This window comes from Echiichthys vipera, assembly GCF_963691815.1.
Source record: "Echiichthys vipera genome assembly, chromosome: 19".
NCBI lineage: Eukaryota > Metazoa > Chordata > Actinopteri > Perciformes > Trachinidae > Echiichthys > Echiichthys vipera.
This window is the reverse complement of record NC_139844.1, coordinates 23888165-23910878: the sequence shown is the minus strand read 5'-3', so window position 1 is coordinate 23910878 and position 22714 is coordinate 23888165. Positions and strand designations below refer to the sequence as shown.

Below are 22714 nucleotides of genomic sequence, written 5' to 3'. Positions count from 1 at the left end.
ACGTAAGAAAAGACTGAGGAGCATGAGAACAGGATGGGACGATGCAGACGATCAAACTATGAAACTTGCTTCCACCAAATTCACAATCCTCTCAGTTCCCTCGGCAGAAAACCGGGTTCAGGGACAAAGATAAATGTTTCCGTGTGACATCGACGCGGAGCCGACTTCACCGCGGAGCACGACCCCAGATCTGAACTCAGGCTGTGACGCTTCAACGGCGCCACAGCAGAGAAGAGACGGTGCTCTTTGAACCCTCACAGGCCACGTGTCGCAAAGGCTTGATTGTACTTCGGAGCTACACGGACATAAACCACACCGATGTTAAAAAACAAAGAGGAAACAAACAGGAATAGGGTGTTTTCTGGGCGGGGAACAGAACCGAGGACACAAACTGCATGTGATCATAACGACAGTCCCCAGATATTATTAGTCATCTTTAAATCTTTGACGTATTAAATGCAACTTCGGAACAAGGCACAAACCACACGGCTCCACAAAGAGAGACACTTTTCCTGATCAGAGCACGTTCGTTCTCTTCTGCTCCGTCTCTGCACAACATGACGCAAACATCAGAAAGGCGACTTTGTTGAGAGGGACGTGGCCACGCTGGGCGACAGACGGAGGACGTGTTTCCATTTCACAAAGTGGATGAAAGATGAAAGGACCTTTGGAGCGTGACACAGAGCCGACCGCACTTAAGCCGCTCACTTTTCTCATCACAGTTTTTTGTTTTTACAAGTTTGATCCGATCCAAATGAGAGAAACATCTTCAAACGTCCCAGCCCTTGAACACAGTGGTGTCGTTTAAGATCCCGCTGTTTAATAACCTTTAAACTCCAGAACCTGGGAAACAAACGGGACGTGGCCACGACTCGGCTGCTTCTCCTGATTTAAAGTGAAAGTCCAGCGTAAAAGCACCCCAGGGTCATCTCTGCAAATACACTCATCAACTAACATGGAGACAGTTTTGTTTCCTGTAACGACTGAAATCCAGGAGTGATGCTAACAGCCGCTAACGTGGCTAACAGTGGTTAGCTCGGAGCAGCACGGTGAAGGCATTCAAAGGTCTTTTTTAACCACTAATGCTGCTGAAAATAACAGCAAACCTCTGCAGCAGCATGAGAAGAGTCCGTACACACACAACAAAGCAGCAATGGGCTCCTTCCTTTGGGACGGACTTTGGTTTGATGTGGAAAAGTCTGGAAACGTTTGGAAAGTGCTTGAAAGTGACTTTAGTTAAAGCTGCAGAACATTCAAACACGTTCTTCGCTCACATTTGGATCCATTAACTGATTTAATATGATTTTTGTTTCTATAATATCAAATGAATTCACCCATGAAGTCATTTTATTTTAGTTTTTTCATCAGAAAAAGTTGTTTTCAGCGTCTGAAACCTGAAATCTCTCTTTGATTTCACATTAAACTGAATATTTTAAACATTTAAAGACATTTTTTTGGGACATTTTATAAGAAACAAATCCAAGTATTGACTTTGGTAATCCACTGTAATGGACTTTACTATGAGAGGAGCTGGTACAGGGGCCAGTAGTTAAGTCTTTAAAAAACTCTTTTAATAAACTCTGGCTTCACTAACTACGCTGATGATGCTTTGTTGTGTGTGTAGGGACTCTTCTCATGCTGCTGCAGAGGTTTGCTGTTATTTTCAGCAGCATTAGTGGTTAAAAAAGACCTTTGAATGCCTTCACCGTGCCGCCCCGAGCTAACCACTGTTAGCCACGTCCGGCTGTTAGCGACTCTCTTGGATTTCTACCTTAATAAAAACTGTCTCCATGGTTATTGATGATTAAAGTGCAGAGAAAGACCCTGGAGGAGGAGTTTACTCTAAAGGGTGAGATGAGGCGACGGCACACACACTTCAACAATCAAGTCAGATGCTAAAACACAAAGCATCCTTTTATTACGTGTCCCGTCACCATGGATACCTTTGGACAGCGTCGTACGGCTCCGTCCCTCCTCAGGATCCAAACCCAGACTTCTATCTGTCCCCTGCACGTCTGCGTCAGCTCCCAGCGTACTGTGCCTCTCAGGTTGATTGTACTTTTAGTGAAACAAACTCAAAACTGGACTGAATAAAGAATAAGGTGACAGCCCTGTTGCTCGTGTGAAGCCTCGGTGTGAGGCTTCGACAGCGGCCGGAGGAAAAGGCAAAGAAACAAACAGTAACACTAGAAACAGTCGAATGGCACGTTCGCGTCCTCGTGTGGACGCCGTCTCCGACACACTCGCCCGTGCACCGTTCAGACATTTCTCTTATAAACGCAGTAATATAATAATAAAGATAATAAAGGATAAAAAAAATCAGCTCAGCTCCAACGTGGCTAAAGACACAGTTTCCTTGGACTTCATAGAAAATAAAAAAGGAGTATTGTGATTCAGACACGGGTAAATCCTGCCGTGCAGCGCTGCTCCGATACTCTGACGCGTTTCACAGAATACCTGCGCTGAAGACGAGAGGTGGCGCGGGGTCGACACGGACGTTTGTCCAACGGGGGGGAAAAAGGAAGGACAGACGGACGCTGGGACACGGTGGGTGGAGTTAGGACCAGGGATCGACCCTTATGACCGATACGGACCGATTTTCTTGAGCTGATTCCACTTTTTCTCCCTCAGTTTACGTCATAAAATCGAAACGATGATGAAAACAAATGTTACGAGTCCCAGTTTCAACAAAAGGAACGTTTATTGACCTTAAACGGAGCTTCCTGTGGACGCCCGTCTGTGAAGAATGACGGGGAAAACGCAACAGCCCGTCGCTGGTTGGGACCAGGGCGGGGGATGGGGGGGGGGGGGGGGGGGGGGGACTGGAGTCAGATGCTACACTTATTGCTTGTAATAAAACGTGTGTGATGTCATTACCGTGGCAGACCCGTGACCCTCACCAGATAAAGAAAACAACCGCGCATGCACCAAACTGAGGACCTACAGATGACAAACACCGCGGAGAGTTCTTAGGATCCAATCGTACAGGAGGGGGAGGGGGAGGAGGGGGGCGGTTCTATCTACAAGACGAGGATGACGGGTATCGGCGAATCGAACGGTTTGGTAGAGAGCGACAGTGGCCGCCCCCTGATTGGCGGCTAGCCTCCACGTCTCGTCCGCCCGCCGCTCAACAGCACAGACACATAAAACGAGAGTGAAACGCCACTTCAGGAGGTTGGGATGAGTCCACAGACGAGGGAGCGTCCTGCACACACGCTGGATTATTGAGCTACTGGATACGGCCGCGACCTCGACGCTGAAACAAACATGGCTGACGGACGCGTGGTCTCTAAATAACTTTGTCTCTTTTGTACAGATTCAGGTTAAAATAGTATTTGAGGAAGACGAGCTTTACAGTATCCTGCAGCGGTGGACTCCACCAGAGACCGTGAGTCCCCCACACACACACTCACACACACACACACTCACGCACACGCCCACACGCACGCTACCCCTATGGCATTATGGGAAAAAGAGTTTTTATTTCCATCCCCACCCTCTTCCTGTCTCCTAATGAAACGCCGTTTTGATCGTAAGTCACAAGAGTTGTGATTCGTAGCGTCCCCGTGGTTAATACAGTTTTGTGTGTTTCTTGTTATTATGGGACAGAGAGAGAGAATAAAGCGTCTCCTGCGTCCGGGATGCGATGCCCTTGGCAGGGGGAGGAGGGGGGGGGGGGGCGGGGCTTGGGGAGGCGGCAGAAACACGAAGCGCCGGCCGTCAAGAGTTACAAGCCTCCCGCCGCCGCCCCGTCCCGCCGCTGCTCTGCCCCGAATAATGTCCTCTCTCAGTGTTAATATGATTATTGTCTTCATCTTCATCGTCTTCGTCGTCGTGTTGGTTGATTTCTTTCCCTGTCGTATCGTCGTGTCTTAAATTGACCGCGGTCGTCTGTCTCGTGTTGGATGTGGATGTTGGATCCTCTACGCCGTGCTGGACTTCCCCAGCTCCTCCCTGATCGCTGAGGACACAAAGACAAAGAGACACGTGCACGTGAGAACCACGGGTCCTCTGATCAGAGCTCAGCTGCACCTTCACCGGGCCGGTCCTGGTGCAGCGATGTGTGGTTCTCAGAGTCTCTCTTCCCAGTAACGAGGCTTTTCAGACAGGCACACAAAAAACACTGTTCTAGAGGAACAATAGCGCTGTGTCATCAGTGTCTCATTAACATCAACCTTAAGCTGCGTTCAAACCAAACGTGACAGACGGGAATTAAGAGTCAAGAAGAAGAAGAAGAAGAAGAAGAAGAAGAAGAAGAAGAAGAAGAAGAAGAAGGTCTGATCTACAGGAGAGCGGCAGCACCTGATCTGATTGCGACACGACTCACTTCCTCTGAGAGCTCGTTTCTGTTCTTAGAAGCATTCAGACCCCTGTTAGCATTAGCATTAGCATCACTTTGTTTAGCACAACAGCAGAGCAGGCTGAGCCGGGGGTTAGCTTCAGTTAGCTTCAGTTAGCAAGCCGCCGCGGCTGCTACCTGCGATTAAAGCGATGATTAAAAATGTGACAAACGTGATCAAGCGATTGTATTTGCGTCAATCGCGTTTGGTTTGAACGCAGCTTTAAATGTTATATTTCAAATACTTCATTCATTCATTATCATAGTTATTTATGAATTATGGAAATTGACAGAACACTGTTATTTCACTTCCTGTTTCACTTTTAAACACATTCAAAGCCTGAAAACAGGAGGAAAGAAAGAGAACAGACAAAAGAAAGTGTGTGTGTGTGTGTGTGTGTATGCGTGCGTGTGTGTGTGTGTGAAGAGACTTACCATCGATGAGCTCTTCTTTTAGCTTGGACAGCTCCTTCCTCATCTCGTCCAGAATGTCCTGCCAACGACACAACACACAGTCACGTTTCCACCCAAACACCAACAGACGGACATTGATTTCACGCGGAGGACACCGAGGACGTCTCTGTCTTCTTTAGGATCTAATCAAACACGAGCATTATGAGCTGAGAGAGACATTTCAATCTGACAGCAGGTTCCTTCTTCCTCCAGCTTCGACTCTTTACATTAAAGCCGTTCTTCCTCCCAAAGATCCAGAGGGAGTGATCCGTGCCTGGATCACTGCACCTCTCTGTGTGTTGGTGTCGAGCGGTCGCTGCTTCTTCTCGTGTGAAGCGCAGCCGCTCGTCTCCTGACCGGTGAAAGAACGCTCCACCACGTCACACACCGGCCGTGGCCTCGCTCCACTAGGCGCCCTCTCAGCTTCAGGACTGATTTTAAACCTTTGTTATTTGTTTTTGGTCGTTTTAAAACGTGCCCTATAACTAAAGGGGACTCTTCTCCTGCTGCTGCAGAGGTTCACTGTTATTTTCAGCAGCATTAGTGGTTAAAAAAGACCTTTGAATGCCTTCACCGTACTGCCCCGAGCTAACCACTGTTAGCCACGTCCGGTTGTTAGCATCTCTCCTGGATTTCTACCTTAAAAACTGTCTCCATGGATTATCTGATGAGTGTGTTTGCAGAAACAGACCCTGTGGTGACTTCACTTTAGTCCAGAATAACAGCTGAAGTGTGTGACACGTTCACTGACCTGTTTCAACCTGTCGTAGTCCACGGCTTCTGTGGGCACACCGTTGGCACTTAAGGATGCAGTGGGCGTGGGAGTGGATTTAGGTCTGTGACGAGAGACAGAGACACTCAGACGACAGGACGCTACACAACAACACTGCTGGGCTGCTGCGTTAGTATCATTTACATCAAATAAACACCGTTTGGATGGAGATCATTGGAACGTGTAACGTAAAGAACGTGTGGTGATTCAACATGAACCCTTGAGTGATGCTCTGTGACATGACTCAGACTGTGCACGTCTAATGTGAATAAAGAAACGCACACAGTCGGGGGCAAAAACATGTTGAACTCATTGGTTCATTGTTGATGTTCTTTAGTAGTTTAATTTCATGTGCACACAAAAAAGAACCTGCAAAACCTGCAGTTAGGAAAGAAATCCTGGTCTGAGCATGAGACATGCAGGTACACACCCACACACACACACACACCTGCACACATACACAGACACACACACACACACACAGGACTCTGAATAAGGACGGTCTCTCTGTCAGGGAGCTTCCCTGAGTCATTTCTGTCAAACGTTTCTCACTTTTCCACCTTTTTTCCGTGCGTCTGAAGAAAAGCGTTCAGGCAGCGGCTCAGGAGAGAGCGCGGAGCTGCAGCCCCCGGAGAGACAGCGCCGGACACAGAGCGGCCAATCACTCTTAAGAGAGGAAGCGTGACAGGAAGGAGGAGTGAGAGAACAGGAAATGAGCTCTGCAGCGGCTCGTGGGTTAGAAACCCTGTCCACGGGAGCGGAGTGTTTCCAGTGTGACCTAACTAGAGCGGAAACATGAAATCGATTGAGCCACAGCCGCAGCGCGTTTGTCCCGAACGTATTGATGAACTTCACCAATAACCTATAGATCTGGGGGCCGATGAGACTTCAGGGCCGCCCCTGAACGCACCACGCTGGTGTGTGTTTCCACAGAGAGCGAATGTGCTGAGGACATTTCTATCGCTCTGTGGACAAACGAACCACGGTGAAGGAGGAGGGAGATCTCATGGCCTGGAGATCGTTTAATCTCATCTATCATCTCTCCGCGGCGTCCGTGACGTCAGATCTCGAGATGTGGTGATAAAAAAGTTCATCTGCTAAACTGAAAACAAGCGAACACTGAGTCCGATTTCTCTTTTAATATTTAAAGATCGTATCTGTATCGCACCAGTGTCTAAATCTGGTGACACTGTGTTTGTGTGCACGACTGTAAACACAGGAATCATTTTATATCTTTTTCTCTGTGATTTCACTTGAAACGGTTCATTTTGTTCTTAATAATATGAGAAAATACTCAGTTACTTTCATCTGTCAGGGATTAAAGTCACTCAGGAGCAATTTTACCACCTGGTTATTACATAAAGGCTGAAAACACCTTATAATGCAATAACTAAAACACCTTATAATGCAATAAATAAAACATGTTATAATGCAATAAATAAAACACCTTATAATGCAATAACTAAAACATGTTATAATGCAATAAATAAAACATGTTATAATGCAATAAGTAAAACATGTTATAATGCAATAAATAAAGCATTATCCAGATATGAGATGATATCGGTACAGAAGACTTTGCCCATTTCCCACAGACCCAGGTGCTTCACTCGTCACAGTGTTTCCAGTGTGTTTAGAGCGGAAACAAGGACAAAGCTGCAGTTTACACGAAAACTTTCTGTCCAACGTACAAAACTTTTACAATATTTAATCTGGGAAACATAAATAATAATAAAACAATGTAAAATTCATGGTGTAGTTTGGAAAATGGTCCTGAAAGCTGGTTTTTATTCATCGTTCAGATTAAAACACTCTGAAAACATGTGCAGCGTTACGACTTCATGTGCATATTAGAGTTAATCATATCATAAACGCCCACACACACACACACACACACACACACACACACACACACACACAGCAGGGCCTTATCAGTGAGTGCCTGCTGGACCTGCTCCGGCTCCACAGCGATAACACCATGCCAAGCCTCGTCTGCGTTGGGCGGACACACAGTTTTCGGTGTTTGTGTGTGTGTGTGTGTGTGTGTGTGTGTGTGTGTGTGTGTGTGTGTGTGTGAGGAAAGGGCAGCAGGCAGAGCAGCGTGCAGACACGGTGACTTGTTACAGCACACGGTACACGTCACACAGTAGACGGAGCTGACCCCGCAGACACAGGGGCCGATCCTGAGGTTTCAAACAAAACTCTCTGTCACAGCAAACGCGGAGGACAGACAGGAGCTCCACGCGGAGGACACACAGGAGCTCCACGCAGGGACACACAGGAGCTCCAAGCGGAGGACACACAGGAGCTCCGCGTGGAGGACACACAGGAGCTCCACGCGGAGGACACACAGGAGCTCCACGCAGGGACACACAGGAGCTCCACGCGGAGGACACACAGGAGCTCCGCGTGGAGGACACACAGGAGCTCCACGCGGAGGACACACAGGACCTCCGCGCGGAGGACAAACAGGAGCTCCGCGCGGAGGACAAACAGGAGCTCCGCGCGGAGGACAAACAGGAGCTCCACGCGGAGGACAAACAGGAGCTCCACGCGGAGGACAAACAGGAGCTCCGCGGGGAGGACACACAGGAGTTCCGCGGGGAGGACACACAGGAGCTCCGCGCGGAGGACACACAGGAGCTCCACGGAGGACACACAGGAGCTCCGCGGAGGACAAACAGGAGCTCCACGCGGAGGACACACAGGAGCTCCGCGGGGAGGACACACAGGAGCTCCACGCGGAGGACACACAGGAGCTCCACGCAGGGACACACAGGAGCTCCGCGTGGAGGACACACAGGAGCTCCGCGGAGGACACACAGGAGCTCCGCGGAGAACACACAGGAGCTCCGCGCGGAGGACAAACAGGAGCTCCGCGCGGAGGACACACAGGAGTTCAACGCGGAGGACACACAGGAGCTCCACGCGGAGGACACACAGGAGCTGCGCGGAGAACAAACAGGAGCTCCGCGCGGAGGACAAACAGGAGCTCCGCGCGGAGGACAAACAGGAGCTCCGCGCGGAGGACAAACAGGAGCTCCGCGCGGAGGACAAACAGGAGCTCCGCGCGGAGGACAAACAGGAGCTCCGCGCGGAGGACACACAGGAGTTCAACGCGGAGGACACACAGGAGCTCCACGCGGAGGACACACAGGAGCTGCGCGGGGGGCGTTTCTCTCTACCTGTTGGAAGAATCTGCTCCCACGACATTTCTCCACGGAGACTCTCGTCTGTGTGAGCAGCAGAGACACTGACTTAATCACAGCTCAGTCTCTATGGGATGACTCAGAACACCCACTCAGCTTCATCCTCTGCACTCGTTTCATGTGAAAGATGCATCGTTTTAAAAGTGTAGGGCGCTGTATCTTTGTCTACAGGTGGATCTGAACTAAGAGAATTAAAGGTCATAGATTTACTACCAGATGTCCATGAGCTGTTGCCCGGGAAGAGAAGCTGCGTCTCATGTCTGTGAAAGAGACAGTTGAGGTTTTTGGAAGTGCGGTTGTCTGAGGTACGTCTCCGTAGATCGGTTTAGAGAAGCAGACGGGAAGAAGTGTCCTGCTGTGGACGGAGGCAACAGCTAAACTCATTTAAGCCAACTATAAAAAAACAGACTCAGGGTTCGTCCACACGATGGAAAACAACCACTCCATCGTTCTTAAAAAGTTCCCTTTTCCACTGGTCCTGGTCCTGGTCCTGGTCCTGGTCCTGGTCCTGGATCCTAAACGTGTGCGTCCACAGAAACCAGGTGCAGCGACTCCAAACGCTGTAGTACCCATGCCAGGCCTGGAGGTGGCGCTGTAACTGCCACAGAAATACACCAACAACAGAAGAAGAGACGGGGAGACGCTGTGGAGAATCCAAACACCGGAGAGTTCCTCTCCAGATCCTCCTCCATCCTAGAGACAAACGTGTCCCTGGTTCTGGTCTTAGTGGAGACTTTGGTGCTGTTCTGGACTCTGATGCACCCATCACTCTGCAGTTAGTGTCCTCACTGAGCAGAGGGTGCTGCTGGGAGCCCCTTCACTCTGCAGTTAGTGTCCTCACTGAGCAGAGGGGGCTGCTGGGAGCCCCTTCACTCTGCAGTTAGTGTCCTCACTGAGCAGAGGGGGCTGCTGGGAGCCCCTTCCCCGTCCCAAAGCACTCCCAGGCGCCACTTTCTCACTACATTTAGAGACTTTTCACAGCTTCTTAGAACTGGATTTAGAAACAGAGCCTAGAGCAGTTTAGCTCCTTATTCAGAGCATCAGGGAAAAGGGAGACATCTGTGCTGGGCCTCATTCAGTCCCATGCATGTGGCTCAGAGTCCAGCTCAGTAAACAGTCTCTGGGTCCGTCTCTGTCCTCTCACGCAGCAGCACTGTTGTTGTTATGTGACGCCGCGGGGTCAGAGGTCGGAGGTGGGGCCATGACGCTGTCCTTTAACAAAGTCTGAGCTTTCACTGTCCAGACCACAACGCCATGGGGGGCGTTTACAATCTGCACACTCTGGGACCCGGTTTCTAAAGATCCTGTTTTCAGGCTCCGATAACGAACCAGACTAAACCAGACTGAACCAGACTGAACCAGACTAAACCAGACTGAACCAGAATGAACCAGACTGAACCAGACTAAACCAGACTGAACCAGACTAAACCAGATTGAACCAGACTAAACCAGACTAAACCAGACTGAACCAGACTGAACCAGACTAAACCAGACTGAACCAGACTGAACCAGACTAAACCAGACTGAACCAGACTAAACCAGACTGAACCAGACTAAACCAGACTAAACCAGATTGAACCAGACTAAACCAGACTGAACCAGACTGAAGCAGACTGAACCAGACTGAACCAGACTAGACCAGACTGAACCAGACTGAACCAGACTAAACCAGACTGAACCAGACTGAACCACACTAAACCAGACTGAACCAGACTGAACCAGACTAAACCAGACTGAACCAGACTGAACCAGACTGAACCAGACTAGACCAGACTGAACCAGACTAAACCAGACTAAACCAGACTGAACCAGACTGAACCAGACTGAACCAGACTAAACCAGACTGAACCAGACTGAACCAGACTAAACCAGACTGAACCAGACTAAACCAGACTAAACCAGACTGAACCAGACTAAACCAGACTAAACCAGATTGAACCAGACTAAACCAGACTGAACCAGACTGAAGCAGACTGAACCAGATTGAACCAGACTAGACCAGACTGAACCAGACTGAACCAGACTAAACCAGACTGAACCAGACTGAACCACACTAAACCAGACTGAACCAGACTGAACCAGACTAAACCAGACTGAACCAGACTGAACCACACTAAACCAGACTGAACCAGACTGAACCAGACTAAACCAGACTGAACCAGACTGAACCACACTAAACCAGACTGAACCAGACTGAACCAGACTAAACCAGACTGAACCAGACTGAACCACACTAAACCAGACTGAACCAGACTGAACCAGACTAAACCAGACTGAACCAGACTAAACCAGACTGACGTGTCTCTGTGTGGACGGGCCCTTAGTCTAACCGTGTGCTATATTTACAGTATTTAGGGTCCTGTCTGAGTTTGCGTGGGGGGAACTGACGCGGTTCTACGATCTCATAAAAGCCGCCAGACTCCACTGATAAAAAGAGTCGTTTTACCTCAGAACGCAGGAGATGTTGGTCTCTCTAGCTGACTGTTCGATGCGCGCATGAAGGCGACGTAAGCTTTAGTGATGTTAGCCAGTGCATCATGCTAACGCTAGCCAAGGCTAATGCTTGAATATGCTCCTGTGGTGGATGTTTAGTAGCGTTGCTGCTAGCCATTCCGATACGCAACACGTGGATTTAGGAAATGATTCCTCTGAGTCATTTAAATGTTCTTTAAATAGAAACGCAAAAAAACAAAGGTGAGAAACAAAGTGTTGAACAGAGAAGTGAGGAGAAACTTTACCTGCCGATAACTGGAGACTTGCTACCGTTCATGGTGTTTGTTCTTTCCCATGGCTTCCTGGGCATGTCTGGAGACGAACACACACAACACAGCTCTCTTACTACATGACAGGAAGTTCATATACGTGTGTGTGTGTGTGTGTGTGTACTGTATCAGGAACTACCACAGAGGAGGTATTTTATACGTCTGTCTGTGTCCAGGTTTAAAAAAATGGGTGTGATCCGAACAAGGATACCAGAGAGAGAGTGTGTGTGTGTGTGTGTGTGTGTGTGTGTGTGTGTGGGGGGGGGGGGGTAGAAAGTAGTGAATCTGCCCCATCATTGCCCCCCGACATTACGCCCCTGGTTGGATCACAAAGTGGTCTCTAGCTCCTGTCGTCGTGGATGTACGGACCCTCTGTCACTCACCTGGTGTGCTACAGGCGGACACTTTAGGGGTCGTGTTGATGTCGCCCTCCTCCTGTCGGACAGACAGACAAGGTTCAAAGGTCAGACATTGATCTCTCTCAGGGGGACGTGAGGGAGCGTCTCTGCACACGGGATACTGTTTTATACATGAATGAAATATAAAGTCGGTGTCTAACCACTAACAGGATCACACCCCGCTGCAGATTTAAGCTTAAAGGTAAAACGACCCTGGAAATGCGTCAAACACTGATGTAAAGGGTTAAATAACGTCCATTATAACATTATTACAACTGTGCTGGTGAGGGGACATGTAGGTGAGCGAACATCTGTGCAGCCCAGGGGATTTGTGACAAACTAGAACTAATGAACTCATTTCAAAACTAGACTTTCATTCAAAAGCATGGAGAGAAATTAAATGGAAGGAAGTCGTGAGGTCGTTTCACACCTGAAATCACAGATACATTCAGCACAACACACTCAAATAAACGCTGGAGGAACTGTCACTGGTAACCTGACCCACGACACTGGCTCTGCCCAAAACTGGAAGCTTCTGTGTTTGAGGCGTACTCACACTGTCCTTCTGGCCGGGGCCAAAACCGTTTTTTCAGCTAAAGCCTAGTACCTTTAAGCAGTGTGAGTGCACCCGCTCCGCGCACAACTGCGGCATGCGGACCGTCCACGGCCCGCTTGAAAGAGGTGGGCTTTTGTAAAGCACGTTTGCACGTGTACGAGCACGAGCGTGCGCACGTGTACGAGCACGAGCACGAGCCCTACGGCGGTAGCGTTATGTCCGCCTGATCGGACATGTAAATAGAAGGAGGGACCATGCGCGGACATTTAACAACAACAACAATGGCGGCGAAAGGTTCACGTTGGTGTGATGCGGAGGTGGAGTGTTTACTGCAGATTTGGTCGATGAAAAGATTCAAAAACAGTCGACAAGACTGTGAGAGTGTGCTCACACTGTCCTTCTGGCCGGGGCCAAAACCAGTTTTTCAGCTAAAGTCTAGTACCTTTAAGCAGTGTGAGTGCACCCGCTCCGCGCTCAACTGCGGCCAGCGCACCGTCCACGGCCCGCTTGAAAGAGGTGGGCTTTAGCGGAGCCGTTTGCACATGTACGAGCACGAGCACGAGCCCTACGGCGGTAGCGTTATGTCCGCCTGATCGGACATGTAAATAGAAGGACGGACCATGCGCGGACATTTAACAACAACAACAATGGCAGTGAAAGGTTCATGTTGGTGTGATGCGGAGGTGGAGTGTTTACTGCAGATTTGGTCGATGAAAAGATTCAAAAACAGTCGACAAGACGCACAAAAACTCAGAGGTCTGTGGAAAGATTTGTAAACAAAGCCACACACACGCGGTCAATGCGTGTGACGTGTTACGGCGTGATGTCGTATGGACAGCAAGAAGCATTGGCCGAGGCCCTGGCAGTGTGAGTACAAACGGGGCTGGGGCGCGGGGGGGAGAGGGAGGGGGGGACAAGTACCCTAAAGCCCGGGTCGCGGTACGGAAGGACAGTGTGAGTACGCTCTGAGACGCTTCATAAAATATGTGGTGGAAGTATTCCAGTGGAGCCAACGATGGTCTTCCAGGTCTCTCTTATTGAAGGAACAGCCAGAAAATATCTCTTACAGATAATAAATGTGTTACAGTCAAGACTGAACCTCCAACACACGACACGCGGACTGAAAACATAAAGGAAATAGATCAAATGGAACAAATATGATCATATTCCCTGAGACTTCAAAAACATAAAGTGTGACGTGGACTAAGACGTGAACATCAGGGGAACGTCTCACTAAAGACCACCCCACACACACAGCAGCACCGCGTGCCTTCAGACAGGACTGTAGGTCAGCCTGTACAGAAGTGTGTGTCATCACACACAGGGGCTGTTGTGTGAGTCACTCCTGATGTTTGGGACCTTAATCGAACACAGATCTGCTGAGTACGACAGACTCGGCTCTGGTGATACTCACTGATCTCTGGTCGGGTTCAGGGGACGAGCCCTTCTCTGCGATTCTCCTCCTGAAAAATAGAAAGCCCAGACACAGACGAGGGATTTTTATTGTTCAATAATAATAACATGAGGTTTGGAGTGAGAGAGAAACTTCTCAAACTGCACTGAAGAAAACAAAAAACAGCTAACGGCTAAAAGCTAAAGGCTAACGGCTAAAAGCTAAAGGCTAATGGCTAAAAGCTAAAGGCTAATGGCTAAAGGCTAATGGCTAACGGCTAACGGCTAAAGGCTAAAAGCTCGATGGAGCAGCAAAGGAACACGTTCACAGACGGGCGCTTGAACAACGAGCTGCAGGGAGAGAGAGTCAACGGGGACGCCACGTCTCCACGCCCAGGTCGTTGCCAAGGCGATGAATATTAACGACTTTCTCCTTTGATGAAATGTCTGCTCTTGTTCTCTGATTTTATGAAATTAATTTCCTACTATAGAAATTTTTCTTCTTCATTGTGCAGTTTTTAGCTCTCTGGAAAATACGGCACAGATGTGACGTTTCTGTGTTCACTGAACTGAAGGTTTGTCTGTGTTTTAGTTCTTTTTGCTCCATTCGAACACTTTTACAGATCTTTTTAATCAGCTGATGTAAAAATAAGCGCTTCAGTAGCTAACAGAAGTCCGTGATGTGATTGTACCTCCGGGCCAACAGGGCGCTCATCTCCTCCATGAGCCCTCCTCCTGCAGTCAGAGGGCCGTTGCCTCTGGCTTCAGATTTGGCCCCCGCGGCCCCTCCAGCCCCCAACATGGCTGCTGCCAGAGCCGCCCCTGCATCGTCACTCTGAAGGGACACAAGCAACGCACAAGTGCAGGTTATTTATAATCAGAGGGAAGAACTAAAGAACTTAGGATTAGTGTTTTTTTTTTTATCAGAAAAGTCAAACATGTTGAAAAACGCAGTGTTTTTTAATCCAATTTCTACTTCTGTGTTTTGTCATCCTAGGGCGCACTCCCACTGTGCCTCCGTACCGTGCCCCAGCACGTGTCACGGCTAAAGTCTGGTTCCTTTGACCAGTGTGAGTGCAACCGTACCGCGTCTAGGAGCGGCACGCTTGGGAGAGGTGGGCTTTTGTAAAGCGCGTTTGCACGTGTACGAGCACGAGCGTGCGCACGTGTACGAGCACGAGGCCTACGGCGGTTCTGAGGTCATTTCCTGTGCGCCTGTTGGGACATAGAAAAAAGAAGGAGGGACCATGAGCGGACATTTCAAACAGTGGCGGTGAAAGGTTCACGTTGGTGTGATGCGGAGGTGGAGTGTTTACTGCAGATTTGGTCGATGAAAAGATTCAAAAACAGTCGACAAGACGCACAAAAACTCCGAGGTCTACGGAAAGATCTGGAAACAAAGCCACGCATCGCCATGACGTCATCAATGCGTGTGACGTGTTACGGCGTGATGACGTATAGGCAGCAAGAAGCATTCTCCGAGGCCCAGGTAGTGTGAGTACAAACGGGCCTGGAGGGGGGGACAAGGACCCTAAAGCACGGGGCACGGGACGGAGGAACAGTGGGAGGGCCCTCTTAAACACACGAGCACACATGCAGGGTCTACAGCGTCACGTGTGAACCTGCTCTGAGTGTGAGATCAGATGTGACAGATGGTGTGTGTGTGTGTGTGTGTGTGTAATCGTGTGTGCATGAATGTGTCAGTGACAGTGATTCTGTGTGAGGGCTGTGTGTGTGTGTGTGTGTCAACGGTGCTACAGTGAAAACAAACGACACAAAGAGAATTAAACTCTAGAGTGTGTGTGCATGCATCTATCTCTAATAGTGTGCTCATGGACTCGGACTGGTGTGGTCCAGATATGGCGAGCAGTGTGAGCGTGCACGTGGGCGGTCGAGTCAGGCGCTCACCCGTGGCACTTTGCGCAGTTTGGCTCCGGAGAGGGCGGCGGCCAGGCCTGAGAAAGGACGGTCCTCCGTGGGAGAGAAGAGTCCGGCGGGGAGGGGAGGTGCCGGGGGAGGGAGGGGGGCTCCTGGAGGAGGAGGTGGACCTGGTGGAGGAGGGGGGGTCCCGCCCGGAGTCAGGGTAGGAGGGAGCGGCGGAGGTGGGGGTGGTGGAGGGTGTCCCGCTGGGGTGGAGGGGGTGAAGGGCGCGGAGGTCACAGTGGAGCCGGGTGGCAGGGGTGGAGGTGAGGGAGGGGTGGGGGTGGTCAACCCGGGGCTCTGCACCACGTCTGTTGGGGGAGGGGATGGGGGGGGGGGGGGGGGGGGGGGGGCAAAGACAGGGAGGGGACATTAAACACACCGTCACTTTCTTACACAGGAGTTCAGTTGAGACTGGAACCAAATCTGACCCAGGGTCTGTTGGAACCAAATCTGACCCAGGGTCTGCCTGGAACTAAATCTGACCCAGGGTCTGCCTGGAACTAAATCTGACCCAGGGTCTGCCTTGAACTAGATCTGACCCAGAGTCTGCCTGGAACTAAATCTGACCCCAGGGTCTGCCTGGAACTAAATCTGACCCAGGGTCTGCCTGGAACTAAATCTGACCCAGGCCCGGGTCAGCCTGGAACTAAATCTGACCCAGGGTCGGGTCTGTCTGGAGCTGAATCTGACCCAGGGTCAGACCCAGGGTCCGGTCTGCCTAGATCCAAATCTGACCCAGGGTCTGCCCAGAACTAAATCTGACCCAGGGTCTGCCTCGAACTGAATCTGACCCAGGGTCTGCCTAGAACCAAATCTGACCCAGGCCCGGGTCAGCCTGGAACTAAATCTGACCCAGGGTCTGCCTAGAACCAAATCTGACCCAGGCCCGGGTCAGCCTGGAACTAAATCTGACCCAGGGTCTGCCTGGAACTAAATCTGACCCCAGGTTCTGCCTGGAACTAAATCTGACCCAGGGTCTGCCCAGAACTAAATCTGACCCAGGGTCTGCCTCGAACTGAATCTGACCCAGGGTCTGCCTGGAACTAAATCTGATCCAGGGTCTGCCTGGAACTAAATCTGACCCAGGCCCGGGTCAGCCTGGAACTAAATCTGACCCAGGGTCGGGTCTGTCTGGAGCTGAATCTGACCCAGGGTCAGACCCAGGGTCCGGTCTGCCTAGAACCAAATCTGACCCAGGGTCTGCCCAGAACTAAATCTGACCCAGGGTCTGCCTCGAACTGAATCTGACCCAGGGTCTGCCTAGAACCAAATCTGACCCAGGCCCGGGTCAGCCTGGAACTAAATCTGACCCAGGGTCGGGTCTGTCTGGAGCTGAATCTGACCCAGGGTCAGACCCAGGGTCCGGTCTGCCTAGAACCAAATCTGACCCAGGGTCTGCCCAGAACTAAATCTGACCCAGGGTCTGCCTCGAACTGAATCTGACCCAGGGTCTGCCTAGAACCAAATCTGACCCAGGCCCGGGTCAGCCTGGAACTAAATCTGACCCAGGGTCTGCCTAGAACCAAATGTGACCCAGGCCCGGGTCAGCCTGGAACTAAATCTGACCCAGGGTCTGCCTGGAACTAAATCTGACCCCAGGTTCTGCCTGGAACTAAATCTGACCCAGGGTCTGCCCAGAACTAAATCTGACCCAGGGTCTGCCTCGAACTGAATCTGACCCAGGGTCTGCCTGGAACTAAATCTGACCCAGGGTCTGCCTGGAACTAAATCTGACCCAGGCCCGGGTCAGCCTGGAACTAAATCTGACCCAGGGTCGGGTCTGTCTGGAGCTGAATCTGACCCAGGGTCAGACCCAGGGTCCGGTCTGCCTAGAACCAAATCTGACCCAGGGTCTGCCCAGAACTAAATCTGACCCAGGGTCTGCCTCGAACTGAATCTGACCCAGGGTCTGCCTAGAACCAAATCTGACCCAGGCCCGGGTCAGCCTGGAACTAAATCTGACCCAGGGTCTGCCTAGAACCAAATCTGACCCAGGCCCGGGTCAGCCTGGAACTAAATCTGACCCAGGGTCTGCCTGGAACTGTATATCTGTAGGCGGACATGTTGGATTCATCTGTGACTTTCTAAACAAAGAACTGTAAAAGAAGTCACCTGAGCATAAACTTTAATACACTTTAATAAAAACATGAAACATCTGATGACGTGTCTGACGGGCTCCAGTGAATGTGCAGAACGATAACGATGGATGGAAAAACTCTGTAATGAACAATGAACATGGAAAACACACGTCAGTGAGACGACATGCCACAGCAGAGCAGGTTTGACCGGCGTGCAGCGTTAGTGATGACAGAGACGAAGGAACATCACAACATAACACACACACAGACAAACACACACACGCACACGCACACACACACGCACACACACACACATAGACACACACACACAACATAAGAAACATCAGTGTATTCACTGCTCAACACTAATCTGCAACATAGACTGTACATGCCAATACCATTTGATCAATATTAGGTATTGAATCAACACGCACACAAACACACACACACACACACACACTCACACACACACACACACACACACATAATGACCTCAAGACAAACAGGAAGTTATGCAGCACTTGTGTTAAGGTCAGTCCCATCTGTGCTGCTGCTTCCTGTGAATGAGATCCTGATCTCAACAGGTTTTAAATAAATACATAAATGAATGAATCTGCCTTAATAGTGTGTGATTAACGTCGTTATTGATGATTTTGTAGCAGCACTTTATGGATCATGATGACGTTGCTCCCAGTTCGCATCCCAGACCTAAACTCGTGAGCTGCGTTCGAAATCGTTCCCTCATTCACTCACTATTCCTTATAAAGTGATTATTAAATAGTGCACGATGTACGGAACGACCAAACGAGATTACGACACTACACTGGAGTTTTCTAACAAATGGATGCGTCAGTAGAGGCGCCAGAGATGTGTGTGTGTGTGTGTGTGTGACAGAAGCCGGTGTGCGTCCAGCATCTTGTAAACAAACGTTGCTGTAAACCTGTTTAAAGTCCGTTTACGACACAAACCTGCACTCAGGAGGACGTCAAAGGTTTTATATTTATGTTCATTTTAATGTTAAATCACAAATAAGTAGTTGAAACTTCAATGGTGGTAAAGTGTAGTTTTGTTAACAATGGTTGTGTTTCCTGATTGTGAGCTGAAATATCCCACAATTCATTTATTTCACGACTGATTAACAATAGTAACAAAAGTCAGTTCATGAGTTATGGTTGTTGGTAAGTGCAGTTAGCTTCTGGCTAACGTTAGCATCTCTTCTTCTTCTCCTCTGGTAAAACACGGCCGCATTGCATTGTGGGATACGGGAGTACAATGTCAGGTGCATTGCATATACACTAAATTTTCTTGTGCATTGTGGGTAGTTTATATTGGACTTTATAGTGAATGAAATTAAACCACGGAGAATTCAAACACCACCACAAAATGGCGCACACACTATAAAGAGCTCTACTTCTGTGATAGGGAACGGCTTCAACCACAGCTATGATCAATGATCAATGATGGAACATTGAACACGCCGAGCTGAACTCAATATGGAAACAAGCCAATAGGTGTGAGGATGTCTGAGGTCAAAGGTCATTAGCACACGTCCCGGGGCTGATGAGAAGGTCATCGGGGCGCCGCTGCATCTGCACAGAAGTGCTGCATTTAGACAAAACCGTGAAAGACTGGACCGGGAACAACTGAACTCTGGTCACGTTAAATATTCATGGAAGCAGCGTGAATCAGATGGTCGTCCTTCATTTGAACGGTCACCACTGACGCCTCATTCAGAGGGAGCGTCGTCGTGTGGGGACGCGATAAAGGGAGGGGCTCACGGTCAGTCTGACCGCCTGCACACACAGATACAGGAACAGCCTCAGGTGCTGAACAGCTGAGAATAAAGCTGCTGCCCAAAGATGCCGATTACAGTCAATACCCAGGAAAGATGGCAGACGGTTCTCTCAGTTATGATGTAATGTTGCGTCTGGTGTTTTAGATCTATGGCTAACATTAATAACGTTAGTAAAAGTCCACAACGCAGTGTTTTCTGAGCGTCAGAGTCTTTTTCCCGTGGTTCCCCAGGAGGAGAAAGTGGACGCGGTAGACTAGAGAAAAGGTGCTGGACCTCTTTTTTTGGTGCGGCCGATCCGAAGCACTTTGAGTTAAGACTCTTGAAACTTTTCTAAAAGGGTCCGATGTTCCCTGGTCTGTTATTTTTTCCACAATCAGTGCTGAATCCCCTGGCGGATAGACCTATGAAGACCCTAACACTACCCCCTAAGCGTGACACCAACCCTAACAAAATACTGAATAAACCTGCGAAGGAAGAGGCAAATGCGCCCGGGGAACATAGGACCTGGGGAACATTGGACCTGGGGAACATAGGACCTGGGGAAAATAGGACCTGGGGAACAGAGGACCTGGGGAACATAGGACCTGGGGAACAGAGGACCTGGGGAACATAGGACCTGGGGAACATAGGACCTAGGGAACATAGGGCCTGGGGAACATAGGGCCTGGGGAACAGAGGACCTGGGTAACATAGGACCTGGGGAACAGAGGACCTAGGGAACATAGGACCTGGGGGATATAGGACCTGGTCAATATAGGACCTGGGGAACATAGGACCTGGGTAACATAGGACCTGGGGAACAGAGGACCTAGGGAACATAGGACCTGGGGGATATAGGACCTGGTGAATATAGGACCTGGGGAACATAGGACCTGGGGAACATAGGACCTGGGGAACAGAGGACCTGGGGAACAGAGGACCTAGGGAACATAGGACCTGGGGAACATAGGACCTGGGGAACAGAGGACCTGGGGAACAGAGGACCTAGGGAACATAGGACCTGGGGAACATAGGACCTAGGGAACAGAGGACCTGGGAAACATAGGGATGACCCAAGATGGCGGACGTTTATCATGATCATGTTCATCTACTGTGTTATATCTGTGCTGCTCGAGGAAAAACATTGAAGAGTCAAATGAGGGGAAATCATAAGATGCAGAACTGTGGTTGAGAAATGGATTGAGAAATACATCTACCAGGCGACGAACAGAGCAGTGATCCTATCCAGACTTCAGTCAGTGATGTGTTTGCACATAAGACAACTATCAAACACACAGACATGCCATGCTGAAACACCGGACAGATTTCATACCCAGTGAACAGTCAGCCACACACACGGGCATACCGTACATGCAGTTCATGAGACAGGCCTGGGCAACAGTGACTTGAACACCGGCAGGTCTGAAAATCTGGGGTTACCGCAGCCAGGACGGACACCGTCCTCCACCCAGCTCGGTGGCAGGTAACAGACCCAGCAGTGTTCAACAGCCCTCCGTTAGTGTGTGAGTCAGAGAGCAGCAACAGACCGATGGAGAGGCGGTGAGAAAGAGAGAATCTGGACTGAAGGCCTTACCCTGGGGCGGGGGTTGACAGGAGGAGCCCCCTTGAGGCAGGTGGGTCTCTGCTGTGTCCGGCTCCCCCAGCCCCGACAGGCCCAGGCCCACGGGGAGGGAGAGGTGCTCAGCGGAGGCAGAGGTGGTGGCGGCGGCTGCAGCAGCAGGGGGTGCTGTGGAGGGAGAGGGCACACCAGGAGCCTGGGATGAGGAGGGGGGAGACGAGACGAAGGAGCAAGACGGAGGGGGAGCTTTGGGGGAGGGGAGAGGGGGTGGGGTAGGTGGGGGAGGCGGGGTGGGGCAGGCGATGCCTATAGGGGTGTGGCCGTGCGGGATGGTCACGGGAGAAGGCGCAGGGAACATGGGCGGGCCGTTGGGGGCCGGCGACGGGGGCTTCTGGGTGAGAGGGGAAGGTGCCGCAATGGGGATGAGCGGCCGCGGACCTGCAGCCTTCCCTGGGGGGCTGCTTATCATGACAGGGGGTGAGGGGGGCAGTGGAGTGAAGTTGCACGCTGACCACACCACAGATTTGGGCTGAGGAGGTGGGACGGGGGCTGGGGCTGGAGCAGGAGGCGCAGCTTGGGGGAAGGCTGGCTGTCGCCGCGGGACCGTGGCGTAGTGAGGCAGGACTGGGTGGAAGGCGGAACCGAGCGAGGTGGCGAATCGGGAAGCCGAATGCCGTAAAGGCGGGGTTGGTGGAGTTGTGGAGGAGGGCGACAGCGTCCCGGGGGCTGGGTAGGTCGGCGTGGACGGGGATCGAGGTGTGGAGGACGTCCTGCCGTACTCCTGAGGCGCAGGAGTGTACAGGGCTTTCGAAGGCTAAATGCGGACAAACCAAGGTCACAGACAAGACAGGACGGGAGGGAAGGAGTAACGTAAGGAAGGAAAGAAGGCAGGAAGGAAGCAGCCGTTATGCACACAGGAGGTAAAGACAACAGGTCGGGAAAGAGAGGAGGAAGGAGGGAGGGAGGAAAAAAGAGAAGGGGGGAGATGAAGCAGGAGAAAGTAGCACAGAGCTGTACCAAAGTTTTACTCCAGGTCGTGTGAACTCTGTTGGGCTGAAGTGAGGCTGCTGTGTTAGTGGACAGGTGTTAGCAGTGTGGACAGACACACACACCAAGCTTTCATGTGCTGTTCTGAGAGAAGAGAAAACAGAGTTTACCATGAAGCACACACCCAAACAACAGTGACCGCGTACAGCAGGTGCAACTCATGAGCAGCGGGCCACACACACCTGCAGTTACACTGAAGTGTATTCATCTGGTTCAGTCAGCATTCACACTGCACTTGGTCACGAGCACCAAATATTGTAAAAAGAAATATCATGCGGTCGAAGCGGCTGCTGCCTATTGGACAGAATACCTGTACCCATGTCTAACAGTCTCTGTGGCCCTGCTTCCACAACACTCGCCGGTGAAAGCGTCAAAATATTTGATCACGTGCATTTCGTTGGGACGGCGACGGCGTTTTTGGGGCTTAAAAAC

General features: G+C 50.5%; 1 protein-coding gene across 1 annotated transcript in view; it reads right to left on the bottom strand.

Annotated features, from left to right (window-relative positions):
- The window catches only part of enah (ENAH actin regulator), a gene marked incomplete at its 5' end in the record, with an annotated part of 41033 nt that continues 18319 nt past the window's right edge, over positions 1-22714 (bottom strand). The window contains 10 exon segments of the mRNA XM_083933945.1: positions 1-3961; positions 4775-4832; positions 5544-5628; positions 11512-11578; positions 11919-11970; positions 13904-13952; positions 14574-14716; positions 15790-16112; positions 21251-22038; positions 22040-22049. Coding sequence (XP_083790071.1) covers positions 3924-3961; positions 4775-4832; positions 5544-5628; positions 11512-11578; positions 11919-11970; positions 13904-13952; positions 14574-14716; positions 15790-16112; positions 21251-22038; positions 22040-22049 — 1613 coding nt within the window. The 3' untranslated portion in view covers positions 1-3923.